Raw genomic sequence first — 21,236 nt, 5'->3', positions numbered from 1 at the left:
CGGAGACTATTCGATCAATTTTACTGATTCTTCTGTCCGTGATGTAAAATTTAATTATCTAAAATCTAACATAGGATATACCCACTTTTCGATTTTTTACGCGCATTTGAGTAGCGATTTTTTCAACAAAAAAAATTAAACTTTTTTTTTCGAACGCCGCCATTTTGGTAATTTCGCAGATTTTGAAAAAATCCCATTGTTAAATTTTAGATATGTCTGGTTGCAGGGCTGCCAACAGCAGAAAAAATAATATTTTGGGCTGAAATGTTTCGAATATAAAACTGAAATGTTGCTTAAAAACATGCTGAAAAAACAAAAATTCAAAAATATCCTGTTTCAGAGATTTCAGTTGCTTTGAAGTTATCGGAACTTTCTGAATATGATGAAACTACGAAAATTACCTAAACATATCTAATCTTTTTTGAAATCCCTTAGACTTTCTCTCGGAGATTTCAGAACTACTTAAAAATTCTTTCAATTTTCTTGAAATTAATGAAACTGCCTTGATGTTCTCTGATCTTCGTTGAAGTCCCAACATTTGTTTTCCTCTGTTCGAGACATAAAATCAGTGCGACCAATAATGTTATCTATTGTATATGAGAAATGATGAAGTATTCCGTTTTGATACAGTTGTCATCAGGGCTCTACATTTTCGAAGCTCTAAAATGAACTCGAGTTTTGTTTCTATGTTGTTGCTCTGCTCACCCCTTTCAATGAAACTAACGTCGATTTTCGAGTTGAAACGAAGCCTTTCAATCCCTTTCACTGTCACCTGTTCTGTAAATTTATTTAATATGCGTTAGGTCCCATTTTCGTTCCGTTTTATAAATAAATTAAACATATTAAGTGTAATCTTAATTCATGTGAAAAAGGCTTAAATCTATATTTTCAATATCTGTCATATGCGTCATGAATCCTCGGTTGATTTGTTTCATGAAAGACGAAACTATCAAAGTCGAGCTAGCAGTCTCTTCGTAGGATCGATTTTGTCTTCTGAAGCTGATCGCCCTGGTTGTCATTCATCGCAAGGAATTGATTCTAATTGAAAGGTCCCGCTGTTGATAACCTTCGACAAGTGAGAGCACCCTCCACAGGCGCCCTTTTGGTCAGTCAAAATTGGATTCCGTAGTAATAAAATAAAGCAATGACGCCGTTAATGACACAGCAAAAAATAAATTTTAATACTGCACTTCAATAATGTCGAAAATTTCATTAATTTTTAATGCCACAAAAATAAACAAATACAGTAAAAGCAGCGTAATGTCAGTTCATGCACTGTATTAATGATAATTTTGTCCTTTTGGGAAGTAATATTACACCATATTTTCAACACGATTGAAGTGCACCCACTTTGATGTGATACTAAAATTAATTTTTTGCTGTGTAGTCTTAACCACTTCAAACTAGGGAACAATGAATAGAATATTAGGAATGACATGGATGAAGACTAGCTCGACAGTGAGCATGCATAAGACCGTAAACGCGATGATCGATCCTCTTCATCGATTTTCTCTTTACATTACTACAGCTAAGCGAAATAATTTTCTGGAATTTGTTCAATGTAGTGCTGTAACAGGTTCTATTGGCTATCAAATGCAACAGCAAACGCGCCGAGAAGGCGTTTATCCAAGCGAATTATTAACAAAAAATAAAATCCTTGTTTCAAGATCATCATCGGTCCAGACAACCAGAGGACTTATCACTATTAACAAGGCATAAAAAGTATCATCGACTAAGATGACTAAGGAATCGGTGGTAGATCTTACATCGCGTAACGTATCACGAAAAGGTGATTTTCGCACGTTACGGGGCAAATTCTAAGCTGAAAGAAATTGATACAAAATTTCTCCCGTATAAATTTGGGCCAGTCTTCCTATGATCAACTCCTCAACACCACTCCACAGTAGCTGTTAAATATTTTTTTGTAACTTGTAAACACACCCTTAATTTTTTTGAATGTTTAACTTAGGAATGCAGAAATTTTACTAGCTGAGAAAACTACTATGAACGTTATAACCACAAAAATAGAAGACAAAACATCTATTTTGGGAATACCGATCAACCTGTGTGTTGGAGCCTGATTCCAGTTCCTAATTCTAGTAATCAGATCAGTTTTCAAAGTTCAACAATATGTGTCTCCACGTTAACTGCAAATTCCTCTGCAGTGATTCAGTTTCGACTTACGCGGAAGGATCACTGTTAACTGTTGGACATCTTTCCATATGAAAACCACCCTATCGTTTCGAATGGCAAGCTGCGCACAAGCAAGGAACGGGAACGCGGCAATGCGTATATCCCCAAACAAGTAGCCTCTACAAACGGAACACGAGGGAGCTCACTCTGGAGGCATACACACTGACGGGAAGACCGGGGGAGACGTCCCGAGTATATATATAAATACATCATCAATAACCAATTCACATTACAGTTCTTTTTCAAACGGTTCCGAGTCAATGTCACGGACGGGTGTTCTTGGTGGAGCAACTCTGTAGCGAGTGTTGTGTTGGTACTTATCGTCGCGGCTAGAGTTTCGATTCCCACCTCCTTCGGGACGTTGGGGGCAGTGAAGCTAGTTGGCTTAGTTGGCGAATGGCAATGCTAAAGTGAAGACAAGGAAAGTGCGATCAATTTTGATGCTAAGTGGAAACTATCAATAAGGCCACCTCTACTGGGAGGGCCAAGTGAAATTTTGAAGTAGTGGTGATTCCTTGAGATAATAACTTACCGGGAATAAAATGATAGATTAAGTTTCGAAGAACCAGTTCTATTATTTTCGGTGGATTAAAACAAGGCATTCAGAGGAGTGCCAAAAAAAAATGAAGTTACTGTCGGGATTGATTGGTGGACTAGTTCTGCTTAAAGTGGTATCAGCAACAAAGGTGGTGGATTCCAACGAGGATTTAGATGATTCGGTGGTTGTCGAAGGTGGGTGTTCTCTAAATCTGTACCAATTTAACTAACGGTGGTGACGGTTATGTAAATTTATTTTCGTGTGTTTTTTTGCATAAAAAAGATTAGAAAAGCTTGTTAGCATTACTCTTGACAAAAAAAAAACCTTTACTATCCATAAACGCATAACAGTCCCACTTGAATAGGGAATCAAGCAAAGATGTGCCGGTGATGCAATTATGTGCAGATTAGATATATTGAATCTATAAAGTTGATCATATTTCAATAACATCAATTCAAGCACTGCATATATAAATCATAAGTAATTCATATTTAATGATATAAATGCAGCTAAAATGCAAAATGGAAAATAAATTGTACCAGTTTTTAGTGTTTTTGGATGGTAATAAATCAAGAATTACTCAAGGTATAAGTGGGGCACTTGCGAGTAAATTGAACAACTTTGTACGGGGGTTGAAATCGCTCAAAAAGCATCTGCGTAGTTTATGAACAGCCCTAAAGTAAAACGCCCTGCCATGGGGTCCTTGATCTCCCGAAAAATTGTACTGCGCAAAATGTGATGAGGGGGATTTCCGCTACCGCTGCTGTTTCTCTTCCGCTCTCTTTGCGGTTGAGCGTTAAGCAGTGGTTGATGTTGAAGTGAGTTTTGCGGAAGACAAAATATTCGATTAGGAATAATTTCGGATTTTGCTGGTTCAAAATTTGAATTCAACTTTAGGCCCATCGTAAGCAGACCAATCAAAAAAATCGTGTGCTAGGAAGGCATCCAATGTTAATAATTGAATGCTGTACAAGTCCACGTTGCATTTATATATTGTTTGACAATCACAATGATCCAGATTTAGATATTTTTCAAAATTATAGTCGCTCAGCACTTTTGCGCCTTGGGCCATCCCTCAGACCCAGATACTTTGAGAAATGTTAGCCGTTTGAGGGATGCGGCATGATGTGAGCACACAGTTCGAAAAAATAGTGTAAATTTCTGAAACATATGATGCACAAAAATAGAGAGTCATATGTCATACAAGTTTACATTATACACATTTACACGTGACGGAATCCGTCTTTGACATAAAAGATGAGACGTAAACAAACATGTCATGTAATATTGAGTGCTCCGAGACTGAAAAATTCGTTGCTCGACGAAAAATACGTTTGATTGAGCTATGTTTCGAGTCTGTTATTACTCAAATTTATGTCGAAATTGACGCTCGTATATGTCACTCTCAGAGCACCTAAATTTACATGAACTTTTCCAAGTGTGTAGATCATGAGAAATTTCATGGAATAATCCAATTGTATGCAATTTTCCATCTTTGTACGCAACGTTTCTTGCAAGTTGCTGGTTTACGTGAAAAGAAATACAAGTTTACATGCATGGATGTTTACATCATCAGTAATGTGTAGGCTTAATAACTTATGAAGAATTATCTTGAAATCATATAAGTTTACATTATAAATCATGTAAACTTCTGACACATTTCATGAAAAGTTGCAAATATTGTATGCAGAAGCCCATCTTTGAAAACAACATTGCATACAAGTTGTTCCTTAGCGTGAAATGAAATACAAGTTTACGTCAATGAATGTTTACATCACAATTAAAATTCAGAATTTTTTGATGTGTGGAACTGCTCATTATCATCTTCTTCATTTTTTGTTTCCTATATTCATGCTGGAATTTATGCCTGTTATTAACTTCAATAGTTATTAATTGTGAGCTTTCTATGACAAGCAATGCAAAATGGTCCCAAAGCCGTATTTAGGAAGACAAAAATGATTGCACCCAAACCGTCTGTTTTAGGTATATAGTGTCTTCCGGAAAGTTTCTTCGTATTTTTGGCCGATCTTTTTATGTTAGTGAAATTAAGGTGATGCATAAAATTGGTGAATTGAAAATACAACTTTTTTATTATTTTAGATACAGTGTTCCAGAAAGTTGTAGAACAATCAATTTGAAGCAACTTTGCTGAAGACATCAAATTTCTATCTCTTATGGTTCATGAGTTATGATTATTTTAAACAATCAGGTTAGGGTGGCTCCTGAAAAAATTTGTTTTCTTTGAATATATTTCATACGTTCATTTCTCGTAAAAAAGTTGTTGTGGACACATTTAGAACTTTTGATGTGGCATATTTTTGCTGAAGTTAAAGTTAAAGGCGACTTTCTTCGAATAAATGGCTCTTTTCAGTTGTCAATATCTCTAAATAGAGATTTTTTTTTTTAGTCGATTGCTGTATTTTTGTATGGGCCCAAATTAGGGGCATTTAGGCCAACATTACATCCATTTCCACTACTTCTGTTGTTTGAAGATCAACAATTTTTCATAAAATTTTACGTACCCAAGATAGCAAACTTCTAGTATATGAAATAGCAAAAATGGTATCGCTGCGCCTTTTTTGTGGCAAAAATTTGAACTATTTTTATCTACTAAATCATAGCCCTACCCAATGATGCAAAATATCATGACACTCACGTGACACTCGTCTACGCATCAACCGACTATCGCTGACAGAACGTTTTGTCACGCAGTGAGAGGTAGAGCCATGGCAAACAACAATCACCAGTAATGGTCGCTGCTCACAAGTAAAACTTTACACTCGCTGCTGATGATGAAAAGCACAACGAAAACAGTGAAGACTTCTGCAGTACGATCATGAGAAAAAGCGAAACGACAGAAAAAAATGAAAACAACGCATGATACAACAACGCGTCAATATGATAGATGGCCATGGAGAGAGCTTCGACGAGCACATTGATAGGAATGTACAAAGCGTTACTACCATCAGCTGTTTGACGGTCGTGATTGTGATAGGTCGCAACTCTGGTCCTACGTAAGTCACGAAACTTTGCTGAATACATCAACTCCGGGGAACTTTGAAATTTGGGCGTAATTGCTTTTGTAAACAAACAAGTCAATCACCGATTTCTCGCGAACAAACTATGCCATTCTTTTAACTCATTGTGTTGTTAATTTTCGAGATTGAGCTTTAATTCGCGAAAAATCGGCGATTGACGTGATTGTTTACAAAATCAATTACGCCCAAATGTCAAAGTTCTCCGGAACTCAGATTCCCGGCCCATGTGTGTTGAATGGGTGCGATATACTACGCAGGTAACGCCCCGTAACGTGGGTAGATCACCTTTTCGTGGTACGTTACGGGATGTAAGATCTAGCACCGATTCCTAGTCCTGACTACTTCAAAACTAGGGGAACAGGATTTTTCAGTAATCCAAGGAACACATCTTAGTCCTTGTTACTTTTGAGACTCTGCTTTGTCTACCGAGGATGATCTTAAAACAAGGAAAAAATGAGTTAGTTGTCTTCATCTATGTGATTCCTAATCTTCTATTCGTTGTTCCTTAGTTTGAAGTGGTTAAGACTAGGCTAAGATTAAGACTGTTTCAACACTCCGAAGGGTATAAATAGCGGGACCTTTCAATTAGAGTCGGATCCTTGAGATAAATGCAAGAGTGGCAACTGTAAAAAAAAATCGAATACTTCATCATTTCTCAATAGTGATGGAGTAATACGACATGCACTAAACTAAGGACACGGGATATACTACAATAGATCGATTTACTGGTCGCAGTAGTGTTAGGTCCCGAACAAAGGAAAAAAAACTACGCAGGTGTGGAAAGCCGCCTTTCTGAACATTCGATTGCTGTCAATGGATGGCAATCGATATCCGTCGGGTATTGGCACTAGATTGCGGAACAGAGACCGACGTTAAATAAAGGAAAGAAGATCAGCTCAGAGTGTTTTATTTTTTTCCTTTTAGATTTCATTCCTGGCCCACTGTGCACTGTTCTCAAACTTATCATGTCACCGTCCACTGTTAGTGAGAGATTTTTTTTTCGGATTCCGTGGAAAAGAGCTAAAACATAAATGAACATTTGAACGTTATTTTTAGGATAACTAACTGATGATCTTTAATGGTTTCAGTAGTAGGGCGAGCGAGTCTCAGAGTCAAGTCTCAGAATGTTAACCAGAAATGCAAATCCGCGCCAAATCCACGAAAATCGCGAAAATCGAGAGATCCGCGTAGTCGTGAAATCCTTGAGAATCCTGGTTGGGTCTAAAGGCTTAGAAAATTCAATTAATAATCGATAAAGAGCTCAAAAAACATTAAGTAGTGAACCTGTGCAAAGTACTATGTCCAATAACGATGCAAATTGATTAATTAATAGATACCATCAATCAGTGATCAGTGGGATGTACTGCCATATTCCATGAAAAATACACACGAATTCCATCAAATGAAATGCCACAGCACTCAACACACCCCATATTTCTTATTTTTAATGAAGAATTTACAATCATCACAGCCCATCGTTAAGCGGCGCCGGTGGTGTAGTGGTAAGTGTGATTGCCTCTCACCCCAAAAGGCCTGAGTTCAGTCCCAGTCGGCACCGCCGGGATTTTCTGAGGCATAAAAATCTCTGCCGTTGGTCCCCGGTCCATGAGTTAGCTAGGGTCCAGGTGTAGAAGCTGTCTCCCTAGCGTTGGTAGCATCGGTACTCAGTACGGAAAACAAATCAAGAGAAACAAAATCACAGGCCATCGTTAGTGAGGCACGGCCGTACATTGTAAAAGCACCTAAAACACCGCGCGGCATACTAGATTCAGTGAATTTATCAGTATTGGATCATTGTTATTTCACATTATTATTTTTTTTTCAAGTGCAATATTTTTGTTGTTTCAGAGCATCCCTAGTTTTAATCTAAAAAAAAAACCTACATCTGATCTATCTGACCCCGTTTTACGGTACCCATTAATTTGCTCATAACGTCCATCTGGAGACGAACCGTGACCAACTTCATCGGAAATTTCATCTGATTGGAACGTGTTGAACGTCGAACATGACCAGACTCCAGCGATGCGCGTGCATCAGATATCCAGTTCAGTTTTAATTTATTTTTAATTTTAACATTGAACCGCAAAACAAATCTCGCAGTTTACCTAAGCTAGACACGACATCGCAAAATACGTCGAAGCATGCGAAGAATAGCACAGTACGTTATAACAGTACTTTCCAGCACGGAGAATGTTGGCTAATTAGAAAAATAGCTCTGCACTCCTTCTTCCTTGTTTGAGCCGTGCAAGTCTTCCAATTAGGTCACCCGAGAAATTTCGCACCGTGAGCCATAAAAAGAATAACAAATAAGTGCCTAACAGCGCGCTCTAGAACCTAGTTTACTCTAAGAGGAATCCCCGACAAGGGAGCCCACCTAAACGGCTTTAAATGCCAAGTGCGACCCACGTGCGTCCATTAACAGTATACCGGTATGGTATCGTCTTCCGAAGACAGGTGCCGCGCAGAAGCGTGGAGACTACGTGGCACGTTTAAAATTACATCACGTTCTACTTTCCTCTCCTCAAGTACGGTGTCAATCAGCGACGGGAATCTATGCTGAAATCGATTAATTCAACATACGTCACCTCATGAATTTATGGCCATGAACAGCTATCCCCAGCAGACATTCAAATTTGTCTGCGCCGAGAGACAGTTTTGATTGTTTATGTTATCGAATGCCGAATTCTTCGAAAATATTCAAGTCGTTTCACCCACAGATGTAGTAGAAATAAATTCGCACTTTGTAAAGGGTTCTTTAAGCCGATGACACCACGGCGAAATATGTTTCCCATTACCATAATGATTAGATTCGTGTGGCTTGAAATTTGATTCTGATTTTAATGATCCCCGCGCGTCGTGAGAGGTATTGCTCTCGTACCTGACTTGAATTGAATAGTTGTTTAATAGAAAGCAATAAAGAAGCTCTTTGAACTGTTTGTCGACTTGGGCAAAAAGTGGACGTTTGTACGCGTGTGATTGTCTAATAGTTGTTGCGGAAATAATTAAGGAGTGAGTCATAGCTGCGGGGAAAGTGAGTAACTGTTCTGAAATAAGACGTTTCGGATTAACCGAAAATTTTAGGAATAGGATTTAGAACTAATTTTGGGTCTGCTAAGCACAAGCCGCACTTTACCCCTTTTTTCGAGCGGAATTTTACACACTATGGAATGTTTCTACTATAGTTTTCTTTTTCTTTCTTCTTCTTCGCATTTCAAGGTTATTGCTTATCGCTTATTAGCTTATTATGTGCTCTCAACTTAGGGTTCTAGATGCAGTTCCACATTTATTAATTGAGAACTTTCGATGCCTGTACCATTTTTGCATTCATTAGTATAATTGTGTGGCAAGTACAATCATACTTATATGCCCAGGGAAGTCGAGAAACTTTCCAACCCGAAAAATTCCTGGACTGGACCCGTTAATTGAACCCAGCTACCTCCAGCATGGTCTTGTTTTGTAGCTGGGCCTTTACCGACTGAGGTAAGGGAGGCCAGGTGCTTTCCTGGCGTCGGTAGCATTGGTTCTCAGCACGGAAAACTAGATCGACGGAAAAAACTTCAATCATGTCGAAAATCTCATGTAACTTTTATGGCCACAAAAATAAACAAATTCCCGGAAGTTGAAAGGTGATAGCTCTGTTGCGATTCAGTAACCCATTTCAGAATGCCTGGTCACTCACGTCCATTCCGAGGTTACTTTCACTTACAACAAGCCCCGCATACACGTAGTACCGATATAAAATGTATATTGGTAATGCGTGTACACTTCCATCATCCAAGCAATTCCTGCTTTGTAGATGGCACGTATTTAGTAGGATGCATTTCATGTTTTATATCTAGTTGTAATCACCGCTTATGTATTGTGTCCTTGCTGCTGAATCTTTGTCATCTCGATTTTCGTTGAGTCCTGTTGAATAATCGGCATCTGTAGTGGAATACTCTTCTCTCTCTTTATCTATCACTTTTCGATGTTTTTCGTATCTCTTCTTGAATATTGTAACCCGAATAGTCCTCGAAGCTCTCGACTGCAGTTAATGTTCCGAAACGTCTCTTTGATACTGAGTAAAAAACCGCTACCCCTTGTCAGCCATCGGAACGACATACATCGAATACAACACTCCGGTATCTCTCAGTATCAGTCGCCGGACGTTGGTCTGTTTGATTCACATAATCGCGATCAACTTGGATTCTTCGCAGCCCATCAGCTAACACAGCTCCCGACAAACACCGCTCCTGAATCTTCGTTTTTTTTTCTTTTCCCACTTATCATTCGCCATAGTTTGTTTCAACAGGCTTAAAATGGCTAAAGTCACAAAATGAAAATCAGCAGCAAAATAAAAACGCGTCAACTTTCCAGCACGACCTACTTCGATCGGTAACTTTATAAAATACTAGCTGAGTGTGCCCGGTCTTGCTCGGGATTCAATATTAGCTTGAGTTTATGCGCCGATTTAAAAAAAAAGCATGCTATATTGTACGTAGCCCCCCCTCCCCCTATTATTTAAGGGGCTACCCCCTATGATTATCTCCTTATACCCCCACACTCGCCCCCACATGCCTGCGTAGGAGTTAAAGGTTATTGCGTGTCCCTAGGTTTTAGTAAACTTTTGGAACTTTTTATCGCTTATTTTTTTTAATTTTTGCAATGAAAACAATAGGTTTGTTCCAGTACTTGCTTTTATGCTTTAGCTGTAAGTTGATGTAAGAAAATAATATGGTGCAGCAAGTACGGGAACAGACCTAATGCTAAAGGCTTAAGAAATCGTTTTCTGCTAATTTGACGTACGCGCCAAAATCTAAATTTTTCAAGAGAAGCTTTCTTCTGTTCAGTCATTATACAGTCATTCCATAGCAAAACGATATAGTGGTTCTCAGCATATCGTAAAAATGCGTAGTTTTGTACCTTATCACAAAATATTAGACCCGTATTCTTTTATGTTGTCTTTAGGGTGACCATTTCCATGGTAGAGTGGTCCAAAAAATCGTTTTTTTTAATTCATAACTTTTGAACCACTGAGCCGATTTCAAAGATCAAAATATCAAATGAAAGGTAATACTTTTTAGGAAAAGTATAATATTTAAAAAATAGATTTAGTATTGAAAAACATCGATTATATTGTTTATTATGGTTTTCATGGTTTGTAGATAGAGGCTGTAATGTGTTTTTTTATGTTTTTCCTTGAAAATTTAGGCTTTTGTTTATACATTATGTCACAAAATCTACTATTTTCCGTTTTAGAGTTATATTTTTTGAAGCTATCAAGTTTTGGGTTTTCGCTCAATACTCGTATGGGATTAGACTACCATGCGTCTCCATATTTATTATTTTCAGTGCAGAATATCAACTATTTTATCTTTATAAAATTATATTCATTATTTCATAATTAATGTTCTGATATATTCCATTGCACATTACATATATTTTCATTATACAAATAAATACTGGGTTGGGAGGGAGCATCAGGGTATCAATTGACCTGAAATTGGACGATGGAGTGGTATGACAACCGGAGTCTAGAAGGTAATAAACACTATCATTTTCTTTATCCTACCGATTCGATTGTGGTGGTGTGAATTCTATTTCAACAGTTTCAGTGAAATTGACGCAACCTTCTTAACAAACCATCCTGTAGGAAGCTTAATAAGTTTTGCGAATTGCGTTATTCGATTTTTTGGATCGTATCGTTGGAAGGAGATTCTTAAATTCCCGTGGATTTCGCGTAAGTGTCTCTGCTTACGGGTCCACCCCTCCGTTTTTGGCCCTTCATACAGCAATATTGAGAATTCAGATCGATAGCTCAAATTGATCTTGCTATTAAGTGGAGCTGCATACAACACAAGATCTTTGAAGGGATGGTGGCTACCTTATATACATACATACAAATCAACTATGCTTTTTTCCGTTTTAGAGTTATATTTTTTGAAGCTATCAAGTTTTGGGTTTTCGCTCAATACTCGTATGGGATTAGACTACCATGCGTCTCCATCGATTTATAGCTACTGTAACATGGTTACGACGCGTGGTAGTCGTTTTTGAAAAAAAAAACGATTTTTTGAACAACCTTACATACTAAGATTATTTTACCGAAATCTGTGAAATTTTACCGAAATCTCAACAGTTGAACAGTTCTGTGATTTTTCAGAGATATTCGTTGAAGAATTACAGGAAAACTGTGAAAAATCACCGAACTGTTAACCGAACGTTCAGCTGTTGAGATTTCTGTAAAATTTCACAGATTTCGGTAAAATAATCTTATTGTGTAACATTAAAATGGTCACCCTAATGACAACCTAAAAAAATACGGGTCTAATATTTTGCAATAAGGAACAAAACTACCAATTTTTACGAAATTCTGAGAACCAGTATATCGTTTTGCTATGGAACGGCTATATACATACACACTTAGAAAAATTGATGTAAATTTAGGTGCTCTGAGACTGACATATACGAGCGTCAATTTTGACATAAAATTGAGTCATAATAGACGCAAAATTCAGCTCAATCAAACGTACTTTTGAACTTTTCAGTCTCGGAGCACTTAATTTTACATGACATGTTTGTTTACGTCTCATCCTTTATGTCAAGGATGGTTTCCGTCACGTGTAAGATTAGGTATTTCTAAGTGTGTAGGTAAATTTGCACCGCAGTTTTATTTCAATCGATAATTATAATTATAACTGTGAAACCGGTTACCACAACGTCCAGCATATTGTTTGGTCTTGTACCTCATACTGTGTTGCCAGATCTGAGTTTTGGGATTCCCTTATGGCCCGTGGAAAGCCATTTCCTAAAACGGATCGATTTAAGAATTTGGGAGTCTTCAGTTTAGTAGTTTTCCCAATTGAAGTGTCAGTCCCAAGATAGCCTTTTTTTGTGTTTCGTTTCATTTGTGCCGTCAATCGTCAGTTCACCTTTCGAGATGTAGACCACTTCATTGGTTCACCCACGTTAATTCACCGACAACAACGGCGATGGAGATTAAAACGACAAGTCACCCTAATGTACCTTGTCCCTAGTCCACGTCCAACCTGTTTAAAAATTGTTGTCCTTATCCTCGAATAAGCCGTGAATATTCAGCCCCCGCTTTACTAGCTTAAGATATAAGAAATCTTGTTAATGTACAAAGAATTACGGCTCCGCAAAGCTAACACAATTGAGCCTTGACAAATAAATGGATTAAAAAAACCCTAAGGGCCCATGCATTAATTATGTCACGCTAAATCGAGGAGAAATTTACCCCCCCCCCCTCGTGACGTTTTTACTATACCTAATGCATTACTTGTCACAAAATCTTAGACCCCCTTCCCCCTCTTTAGAGCGTGACATAATATATGCATCAACCCTGATTGACATTCTCTTGCAAAAAGATGCCAAGAAAAAAATAATTTATTTTTAGAAATTTTGTTCCACAAACGTCACTTTGCTGCCAAAACGGGATTTCAAATCGACATTTGGCAACAATGTGACGTTCGTAGAATAAAATTTCCTATGAAGAATAACGTTTGCATTAAAAAAATGGACTTTTTTCGCATGATGAAAAAAAAATGCCAAGACAGATAATTTATTTTGATAAATTTCCCATAGAAGGTAATTATTTAAGCTTTCTTGCAAAAAAATTCTACGCCCTTGCGAGTGGCCTTCCGGCAGTTTACCGGAACATTCGCCATGGCGGACGAAAACATGCGTGTAGGCATGTTTTTGAGTTCTTTCTTCGTTTTATTTATCAATTCCTCCTCAGTTTTTGCGACAAAATTGTTGGAGCAGATCTTACGCTTCAGGTTGGCCCAGAAATTCTCGATGGGACGTAGCTGGGGGACGTTGGGCGGGTTCACCAACTTGGGTACCACATCGATATTCAGCCGCTCCATCTCCTGCAACGAGTAGTGGGCCGACGCCAGATCCGGCCAGAACACCGCGTCTTCGCCCTTATGGTATTTCTTGATGATCGACGCAACTTCCGGCAGGCATTTCGTACTATAAATTTCCCCGTTCACGGCCAGTCCGGAGCGAAAGAAAAGCGGCTTTGACATCCCTTTCTCGCTGATTGTCAGCCACAGCAGCACCTTCTTGGGGAACTTGGTGTGTGAAATGAACTTCACCTCGGAGCTCACTTCCTTCGTGGGGGAAGTAAAATACGAAGTGCCCTGTCAGTCGTTGCTATCCAGGTGAGATAGGTCTCTTCGTCCATCACCACCGCCACGTCGCGATTCGCCGGGAAAAACGAGTTGACCATCTTATTCAGCCGCTGCCGCTGCGTCATTGTCTGCAGCTCCGAAACCAGTGGACGTGACTTCCGCTTCCTGACATGTATGTTCATATTCGCCAAGTACTTTTTCACTGTTTGGCCGGTTGCACCGACCTCCCGCCCAAGCGCACGCAGCGATGTAGCCACTTTTCCCTCGGTCTTCCTCTTCAACATCCTTTGGAGATTCTTTTCGCTCAGGGTCGTCGGCCGTCCGGAACCGGGCTTTCTTTCGATGCTCTGATTGTTGTCTAATAGTGCCAAGATGTTGTAGATGCCGGAACGGGCGTATCCGGCGTCCACAAAGTACCGCACAATGTCCGTTTTCGACGCGGCGGGGTGCCGTTCTTTGAACGCGCACACACGGAGATGCTTCACTGTTTTTGCCATCACAGTTAGAGTTTGCCTGATAGAGCTGTCAAATTTTGTCTGCTGACTCATGGGTTACTATGATTGATAGCGCATGGGTAGTTTTTTCAGTGCGGGTGAACGTAAACCCATGAAAAATCGACAATTTTTGTCCATTTTTTTTTAAATGCGAACGTTATTTGATTGAATTAATGGTCTAAATTCGAGTTTCTTGACGACTGAATAGGGGAGTTTACGTATTCTCGTCAATCTAAGCAGCATCCGAACTTCTATTAGTGATTTCTCAGCGTCACACACATACATGACAGGTTTGTTTGTTGACATTTATCTGCTGCTTGCTGTTCTACCAATTCCAATCGACAGAATTGATCAAAATGGGTTGAACATGTTTTTACAACGCTCCAAACTTCTCAGGTGAGAGTGACTATTGTCGGCAGTCTCTTTTTCTTCGGCACCCTTTCCATTTGAACTGCGTGTTAACCAGCTGTTCTATTATCGGCAACTCGAAATCAGCCGTATTTTGTAGAATGTATATTTCATTTAAAGAAAAATATGGTATAACAGGAATTCACAGTCGTAAAAATGTAATCTGATTGAAACTGAAAAGGTAAGGAATCGGCTTAATACATTCAGCGAAGAGTTTTGATGGGAAAATACAGTTAAATAAACGTTTCAATTTCGGTTGCCGAAAACAGTCAATGGGTGCCGAAGCCATAATTTACCCTACATAAATGCAAAAAAAAAGTTAAAATTTCGCTTGGGCCTTTAGATATAATTTCCGTCATACTAAGCACACACCCACAGATGACTTCTCTTTTTCGAACGGGTTTGAACAAAAAATTGAATGTTACTACCAAAGATGACCTCCGAATTAATTTACAATTCCATACACACAGACCAGTGTTCAGAAAACTCTAAAACTCAAATCTCATGCATGAGTTTATGCGCCTATGAGTTTTGCCTTGCAATTTTAAACGTCGCAAAAATCACCGGTGAGTTTTCAAGTTCTAAAATTTATTAATTTATATTTTTGCGTTAACTTTTTTTCTCGCAGAGAGGCTCAATGAATGAGGTTTGAGTTTAGATTACCGAAGGCAGTAAAATTTTACTGGGTTTTTAAACAGCTGAATTTTCAATAATCAATCCAGTAGTTTTGCTTTAATTGAAAACTCCGTAAATCGCAGAATCCCTGAACTGTCAATAATTACCGTTTAATTTATTTTGTAAAGATTTTCTGTCTTTTTAAGTACCTAATTAATGTTTTACCATTTTTTTTGCTGAATTTTTAGTATTTTTAATTTCATCAAAAAAGTTTAATTGTTGGTAGTTAGTGATTTGTTTGGGTTCATTTGATGAAAATATTTCGAATTCACAACGATTTTTATTTGGGGACTAAGTTTTACATGTTTAGTGGCGGGAGTTGAGCGGTCAGCGCTTCTGGGTGGTTTGGCTGGCTGGTGGCTCTTTTGATGTGCCAGATTGCGTGCCTAAACCTGGAGCTCTATAACAGGAAATTTGGTAAATCAAATTTCTTCAAAATCAGTCGAACATCTGGAAGCCGATGCAGGAGTGCAGAAACTGCAAATTTCGTGGCAGTTTCTGAACTCATATGTTGAATTCACTTATTTTCACAAATGTTTCGTGTTTTCTCGCAAAGATTTACGACGTCAACTGCACGAGGTGGAATGGAGGAAGATGACACAAGTAATTTGCTTTACTGTTAGGATCAGCAATTTTGGAATTTCGATTGATGACTGCTCCAGTAAAACGTTACGAATACTGAAAACTCGGTACACTATTTTATTGTTATTTTACGGTAAGTTCAGTACTTGTTATTACCGCATTCAGTAGCTTGTAGCAAAAGCTACTGATCATCATTGAGAATAGCTGAATGTTCGGTAAAAACTGTAAAAAAAACCGAACAGGGAAATCATGATTAAGTGTGCGTTAGGTTTGATACCGAATTACAAATTGTTGATTCTAGCTCATTCATACGAGTTTTAATTCTGTCTAAACACATCCAAACGTCATATGGATGAAGGCAAAAAAAAATGGATTCACTAGGAGCATCCTAGTAAACTTTGTTAAGTAATTTATGAACTAAACTATCGTACCAAACATATGATTGATTCGTTTACGTCGAGTCGTGATGTACGTTGTTTTCAACCGATGCAGGTGGATTGGTTTCACTTTAAAATAAGACGCAAAACATGCGCAATTTTATAGCGGTTAAACCCAAACTCGATTGAAATCCAATAACACAACATTTCACCGATCAGAGAGAGCAACCAAATCCTTTGTGGGTTATTTTTAAACACGACATTCGATCAACCGTTCCACGATCCCGATCGCGCTCAATCTACTTAACACACATTTTCCCGTGAACCGCAAAATGAGAACAAAAACAGGCCCTGTTTGATATGCAAATTTATTCAGAGTGTAATTCCAGACGAACGCCAAAGTACGGAGGAGTGAATGAACTCCAAATTCTTAGCAGTTCAATTTTTTATGAGAGGGAGGTGAGATTGATGTCTCTAAATGATTCATTCAAACACGACGTTGATTTATGACATGTTCTGGATGGTAATTGTGTGTGATTTAATCCGCTGTTTTTGTGCTTATTCTATTACCTTACAGCTAGCGAACTAAAACCACGGCAACCGCGACATATATGGCTAAGTACGCGTACTACCACATGGGCGCAGGCACTGGGCGACGGAAGCCCCTGTCTGACATCGAAGGGACATCTTGGCTTCTGTACATCGTTTAGGAAATGTTATCCTTATTTCAAGGTTCCTGATCTGAGCGTGTGGGAATCTTGGGTCCTTGGAAACTACGATACTTGTAGTTACTTTAACGACCAGGGCAGACAAGCATTCGGAGTATGTTGCACAAACCCTATCACACCTTTTCCTTCCACGGAAACAACCACCGAATCAATAGCTGTACCTCCCGTAGTCGAAAGTGGTATCGAAATAACTGGAGACACTCAGAAGAAACCACCCAAGAATAACAACTACCCCAGTTGGCCACCACCTGTTCCGACCCATCCTCCAGATCATACAGCGGCCACGCATCCACCCTCTTTCACGTCGACTGTTGCTTCTTTCACCGAATCGCCAACTAAGCCAACCACAAGACCGACGAATAGACCTGGCAGCACAACATGGCCTACGAAACCGAGACCACCGACGGAGGTCAATCAACCAACGAAACCCCCTATGGTTTGGCCTCCACCAATTGTCACTCATCCCCCGATGCCAACGGTCGAAGTCACCACTGCAAGGCCAGTGGGAAGTCCGGGTGGTGGAGCAGGAGTCATCAATGCGGGATGCGGAATGAAAAATGGAAATCCGGTGAGTTGTAGCGTAGGATTGGGCAGCGTGGGTCATAATCCAGGTAGAGTGGAATAGCCATACCAGAGCAAAATAATATCAAATTTTACTATCAATATTTTATTATGTTATCAAATCTGCTGTTGTTATCATAGTTTGGTATCATGAGTACAAGCTAACTTTGATATGGTAGCAGAATAAGCTATTAATATGCCATTACCTCCCCTTGGTTAGTTTTTGCACCTTGTTGCTGGTGGGCAGGCTTAATTTCATGCTTTATAGTGGAGCGTTGGAGACGGTTGGTTTATGTCCGGCGTTGCTGGTTCATGCCGCGAAAAAATGGCGCCATGGGCAGGCGATGGGGATTACTAAGCTTCCCCTCTCTGATGAACCACTGCATGAGAAAACCAAAGATCTAGTCCAGCAGTGATAGTATCACACTTGTTACTCCTTTGTTTGAAAGCCGTGTCGTAGTACGCTTACGTATAGGCATTGACGTTGGGTGCGATACTGCGGGTTTTTCCGCAAATCACTCTTATTTTATTTATATTTACACGTATAGATTTATTTGGGTTTGAAAGGGAATTATACTATCGAAATATTTCAGAAAGTGCCCAACGGTGCTCCTTCTATTTGCGTGACAAGCTTTCATTGTTGTTTTCATTGAAGTATTACTAAGGAAACAATGTTAAACATCATTTTTGTACATGGTATTGTAACTAATCTTATATGTGCTTCATTTTGATTTGGGATAAATGTTTGAACTATGGCTCGGGATTTTCACTGTGGCGTGCTTCTATTGTGACATACCCATACGCATTTTTGTGGTGCGACATAGTGGAAACGTGTGAGCGTAGTTGGATCATATACCCTATATAATTTAAAAATCAGCTACGAAACTAACTTCGAAGTGGAGCATTTTAGACCTGGGTCGAACTAAGATATAATAAATATAGGTCAAAGTCAAAAGTACTTGAAACACGTTTAATTTTAGATTACAAGCACAAGTGCAGGTACTTAATAAAGCATGGGTTATGATTGATTAGGTGAATTAGAGATTTCAATTATTATTATTTATTAAACTAGACTAATGAGATATCATAATCATCAAATGAACTTAAATAAGAAACATCAGAAAGTTTAATAACATTAAGTAGATTAACAAATTAGGATGCGGGGTATCCGCTTAGTGAGGCAACTAACCTTCATAGTCGTAGAATAAATCTTCCTATTTAGTCTTGAACTTCAATAAGAAAACGCAAACAGACCAATAGCATTAAGCAGATTAACAAGGAGAGGAATAGTCACTGGGACCAATACATTGATCTTTTGTGATATGTCCGTGTTCTTTGTTTAGTACATGTCGTAGTACCTCGTTAGTAAAGAGCTATTCGTTTTCGATACAGTTAAATCGTACATACTTGCTTTTCTCACAAGAAGACTAATTCAATTATGATGTTTCGCAATATTCGAAACGACCTTTTCAAAGACGCGCTCTTTCATCAATCAAAAAATATCTTACATGAATCTTCATTCAATTGTGATGTTCCGTATCAATTGAAGAGTTCTGGGACCTTTCCAAAGACGCGCTCTCCCATCAATCAAAATGGGTCTTACATGAATCCTCATTCAATTGTGATGTTCGGCATCATTTGAAAAATTCTGTGATCTCTTCAAATACGCAACCTCTCAGCAATCAAAATAGGTCTTCTTAGTGAGAAAAACAAGCGATGATACTGATATTTGACCATGCATCGGAACCCTGAACCTTATATCCAATCTCAAAACCGAGGTTCATAACCGTCAACAATAAGAGCTTCGGGCCAAAACTCGATGTGGTAGATCTTACATCCCGTAACGTACCACGAAAAGGTGATCTACCCACACTTGGAGCGCGACGAACTTAATGGATGCTCCCTAACCCCTTAATGTCCAAGATGCCCAAATCAATTCCTAAGAGCATTTTTCAACTGTTCCACATTCGGCCAATGTACCCATGTGCCTTATAGACCTAACCCCGATTCTCTGAAATTGTCTTCCTTTGCGCAGGATACGGAACGAATCGTCGGTGGTCACAATGCTGATCCAAACGAGTGGCCGTGGATCGCTGCCCTGTTCAACAATGGCAGACAATTTTGTGGAGGATCACTGATCGACAACATCCACATCCTTACGGCAGCTCACTGTGTAGCTCAGTAGGTCCAATGAAGCTTCGACAAGTTATAATAAGTGTTCCTAGTAACAGATTCTCTCGTCTTGTGAAATTTCGTTTTTAGCATGACCTCCCTGGACGTTTCACGATTGTCCGTAAAGCTGGGTGACCACAATATCCGAATTAACACCGAGGTGCAACACGTGGAACGACGCGTCAAACGATTGGTACGACACCGTGGCTTCGATTCGCGAACATTGGTAAGATTCGCTGGGAAACACGAATGAAACCATGAACAATTACTTTCAATAATCTTTCATTCTAGTATAACGACGTTGCCGTGCTAACCATGGATCAACCGGTTCAATTCTCGAAATCGGTTAGACCTATTTGCCTACCGGCAGGCGACAGCGGCTCTCTGGTCAGAGGAGCAACAGCAACCGTTATTGGTTGGGGAAGCTTGCAAGAAAGTAAGTTTGATTAGGACTTAATTAAAGAATGATTACAGAAAGTTTTGCTCTTTAGATGGACCTCAACCATCTATTTTACAGGAAGTGAACCTCCCTATCTGGTCCAATACCGACTGCAGCAGGAAATATGGCGCGGCCGCTCCCGGAGGTATCATTGAAACAATGTTGTGCGCTGGACAGGCAGCAAAGGACTCATGTAGCGTAAGTTTCATTTCATCCGTGATGACAATGTGAATATTTCATTTCTGACACGCTTCTTCAACACCGTAGGGAGATTCAGGCGGGCCGTTAATGGTCAACAGCGGTCGATGGACTCAGGTCGGTATCGTTTCTTGGGGTATCGGATGCGGGAAAGGTCAATACCCTGGGGTATACAGTCGAGTTACAGCGTTCATGCCTTGGATTACGAAGAATACACAAGACAATTGATGTGTATGAAAGAGAATATTCAATTGTTTCAACGAAATAGTATAGTATTACTTCTAATTGCTGCCATTTTACTAAGAAGATTTTTTTTTGTAAAAATAAACTGTCAACAAATGTCTGTTTTGAACAGGTTCAAATGATCGATCATTTTCTACTCACAGCACATGTCATGTACCGATAAAGTTATGTATAATTTTGATGTCCGAAAATCCATGTTCCTAAGGATTAGAATAAAAAGACTTCACAAAACATGAAATGTCTTCGGGATTTTAAATTTCTTCAGAATGATGACATGTCTTCTAGCATCCCTTACTCATGGCGATAGTGCCAGATAGTGCCAAAGAAGTGATCAAAAACAGGCTATGCGGTAGATCAAATCTCATTCATTTTTGGTCATATTGAACTGCATACACATGCAGCAATTTTTTGGGAGACATTGGGGCAAATGGCCACAATCTATCAATCCCCCTTTC

The 21,236-nt window shown here is 39.1% G+C and overlaps 1 protein-coding gene across 1 annotated transcript; it reads left to right on the top strand.

Annotated features, from left to right (window-relative positions):
- The first annotated feature begins 2,416 nt into the window (after positions 1 to 2,416).
- Positions 2,417 to 20,905, top strand: l(2)k05911 (lethal (2) k05911). The gene is made up of 7 exons (XM_065228202.1): positions 2,417 to 2,925; positions 17,018 to 17,736; positions 19,765 to 19,910; positions 19,992 to 20,127; positions 20,193 to 20,337; positions 20,393 to 20,538; positions 20,608 to 20,905. The coding sequence occupies exons 1-7, from the start codon at positions 2,817 to 2,819 to the stop codon at positions 20,764 to 20,766; spliced, it is 1,560 nt and encodes a 519-aa protein (XP_065084274.1). The 5' UTR covers positions 2,417 to 2,816; the 3' UTR covers positions 20,767 to 20,905.
- The last annotated feature ends 331 nt before the right edge of the window (positions 20,906 to 21,236 follow it).

The sequence above is a fragment of the Ochlerotatus camptorhynchus genome, unplaced genomic scaffold, assembly GCF_037179485.1.
Source record: "Ochlerotatus camptorhynchus isolate MF236.1 unplaced genomic scaffold, CSIRO-AGI_Acam_v1.1 ptg000284l, whole genome shotgun sequence".
NCBI classification, from domain to species: domain Eukaryota; kingdom Metazoa; phylum Arthropoda; class Insecta; order Diptera; family Culicidae; genus Ochlerotatus; species Ochlerotatus camptorhynchus.
This window is presented reverse-complemented; position numbering and strand designations above follow the sequence as displayed.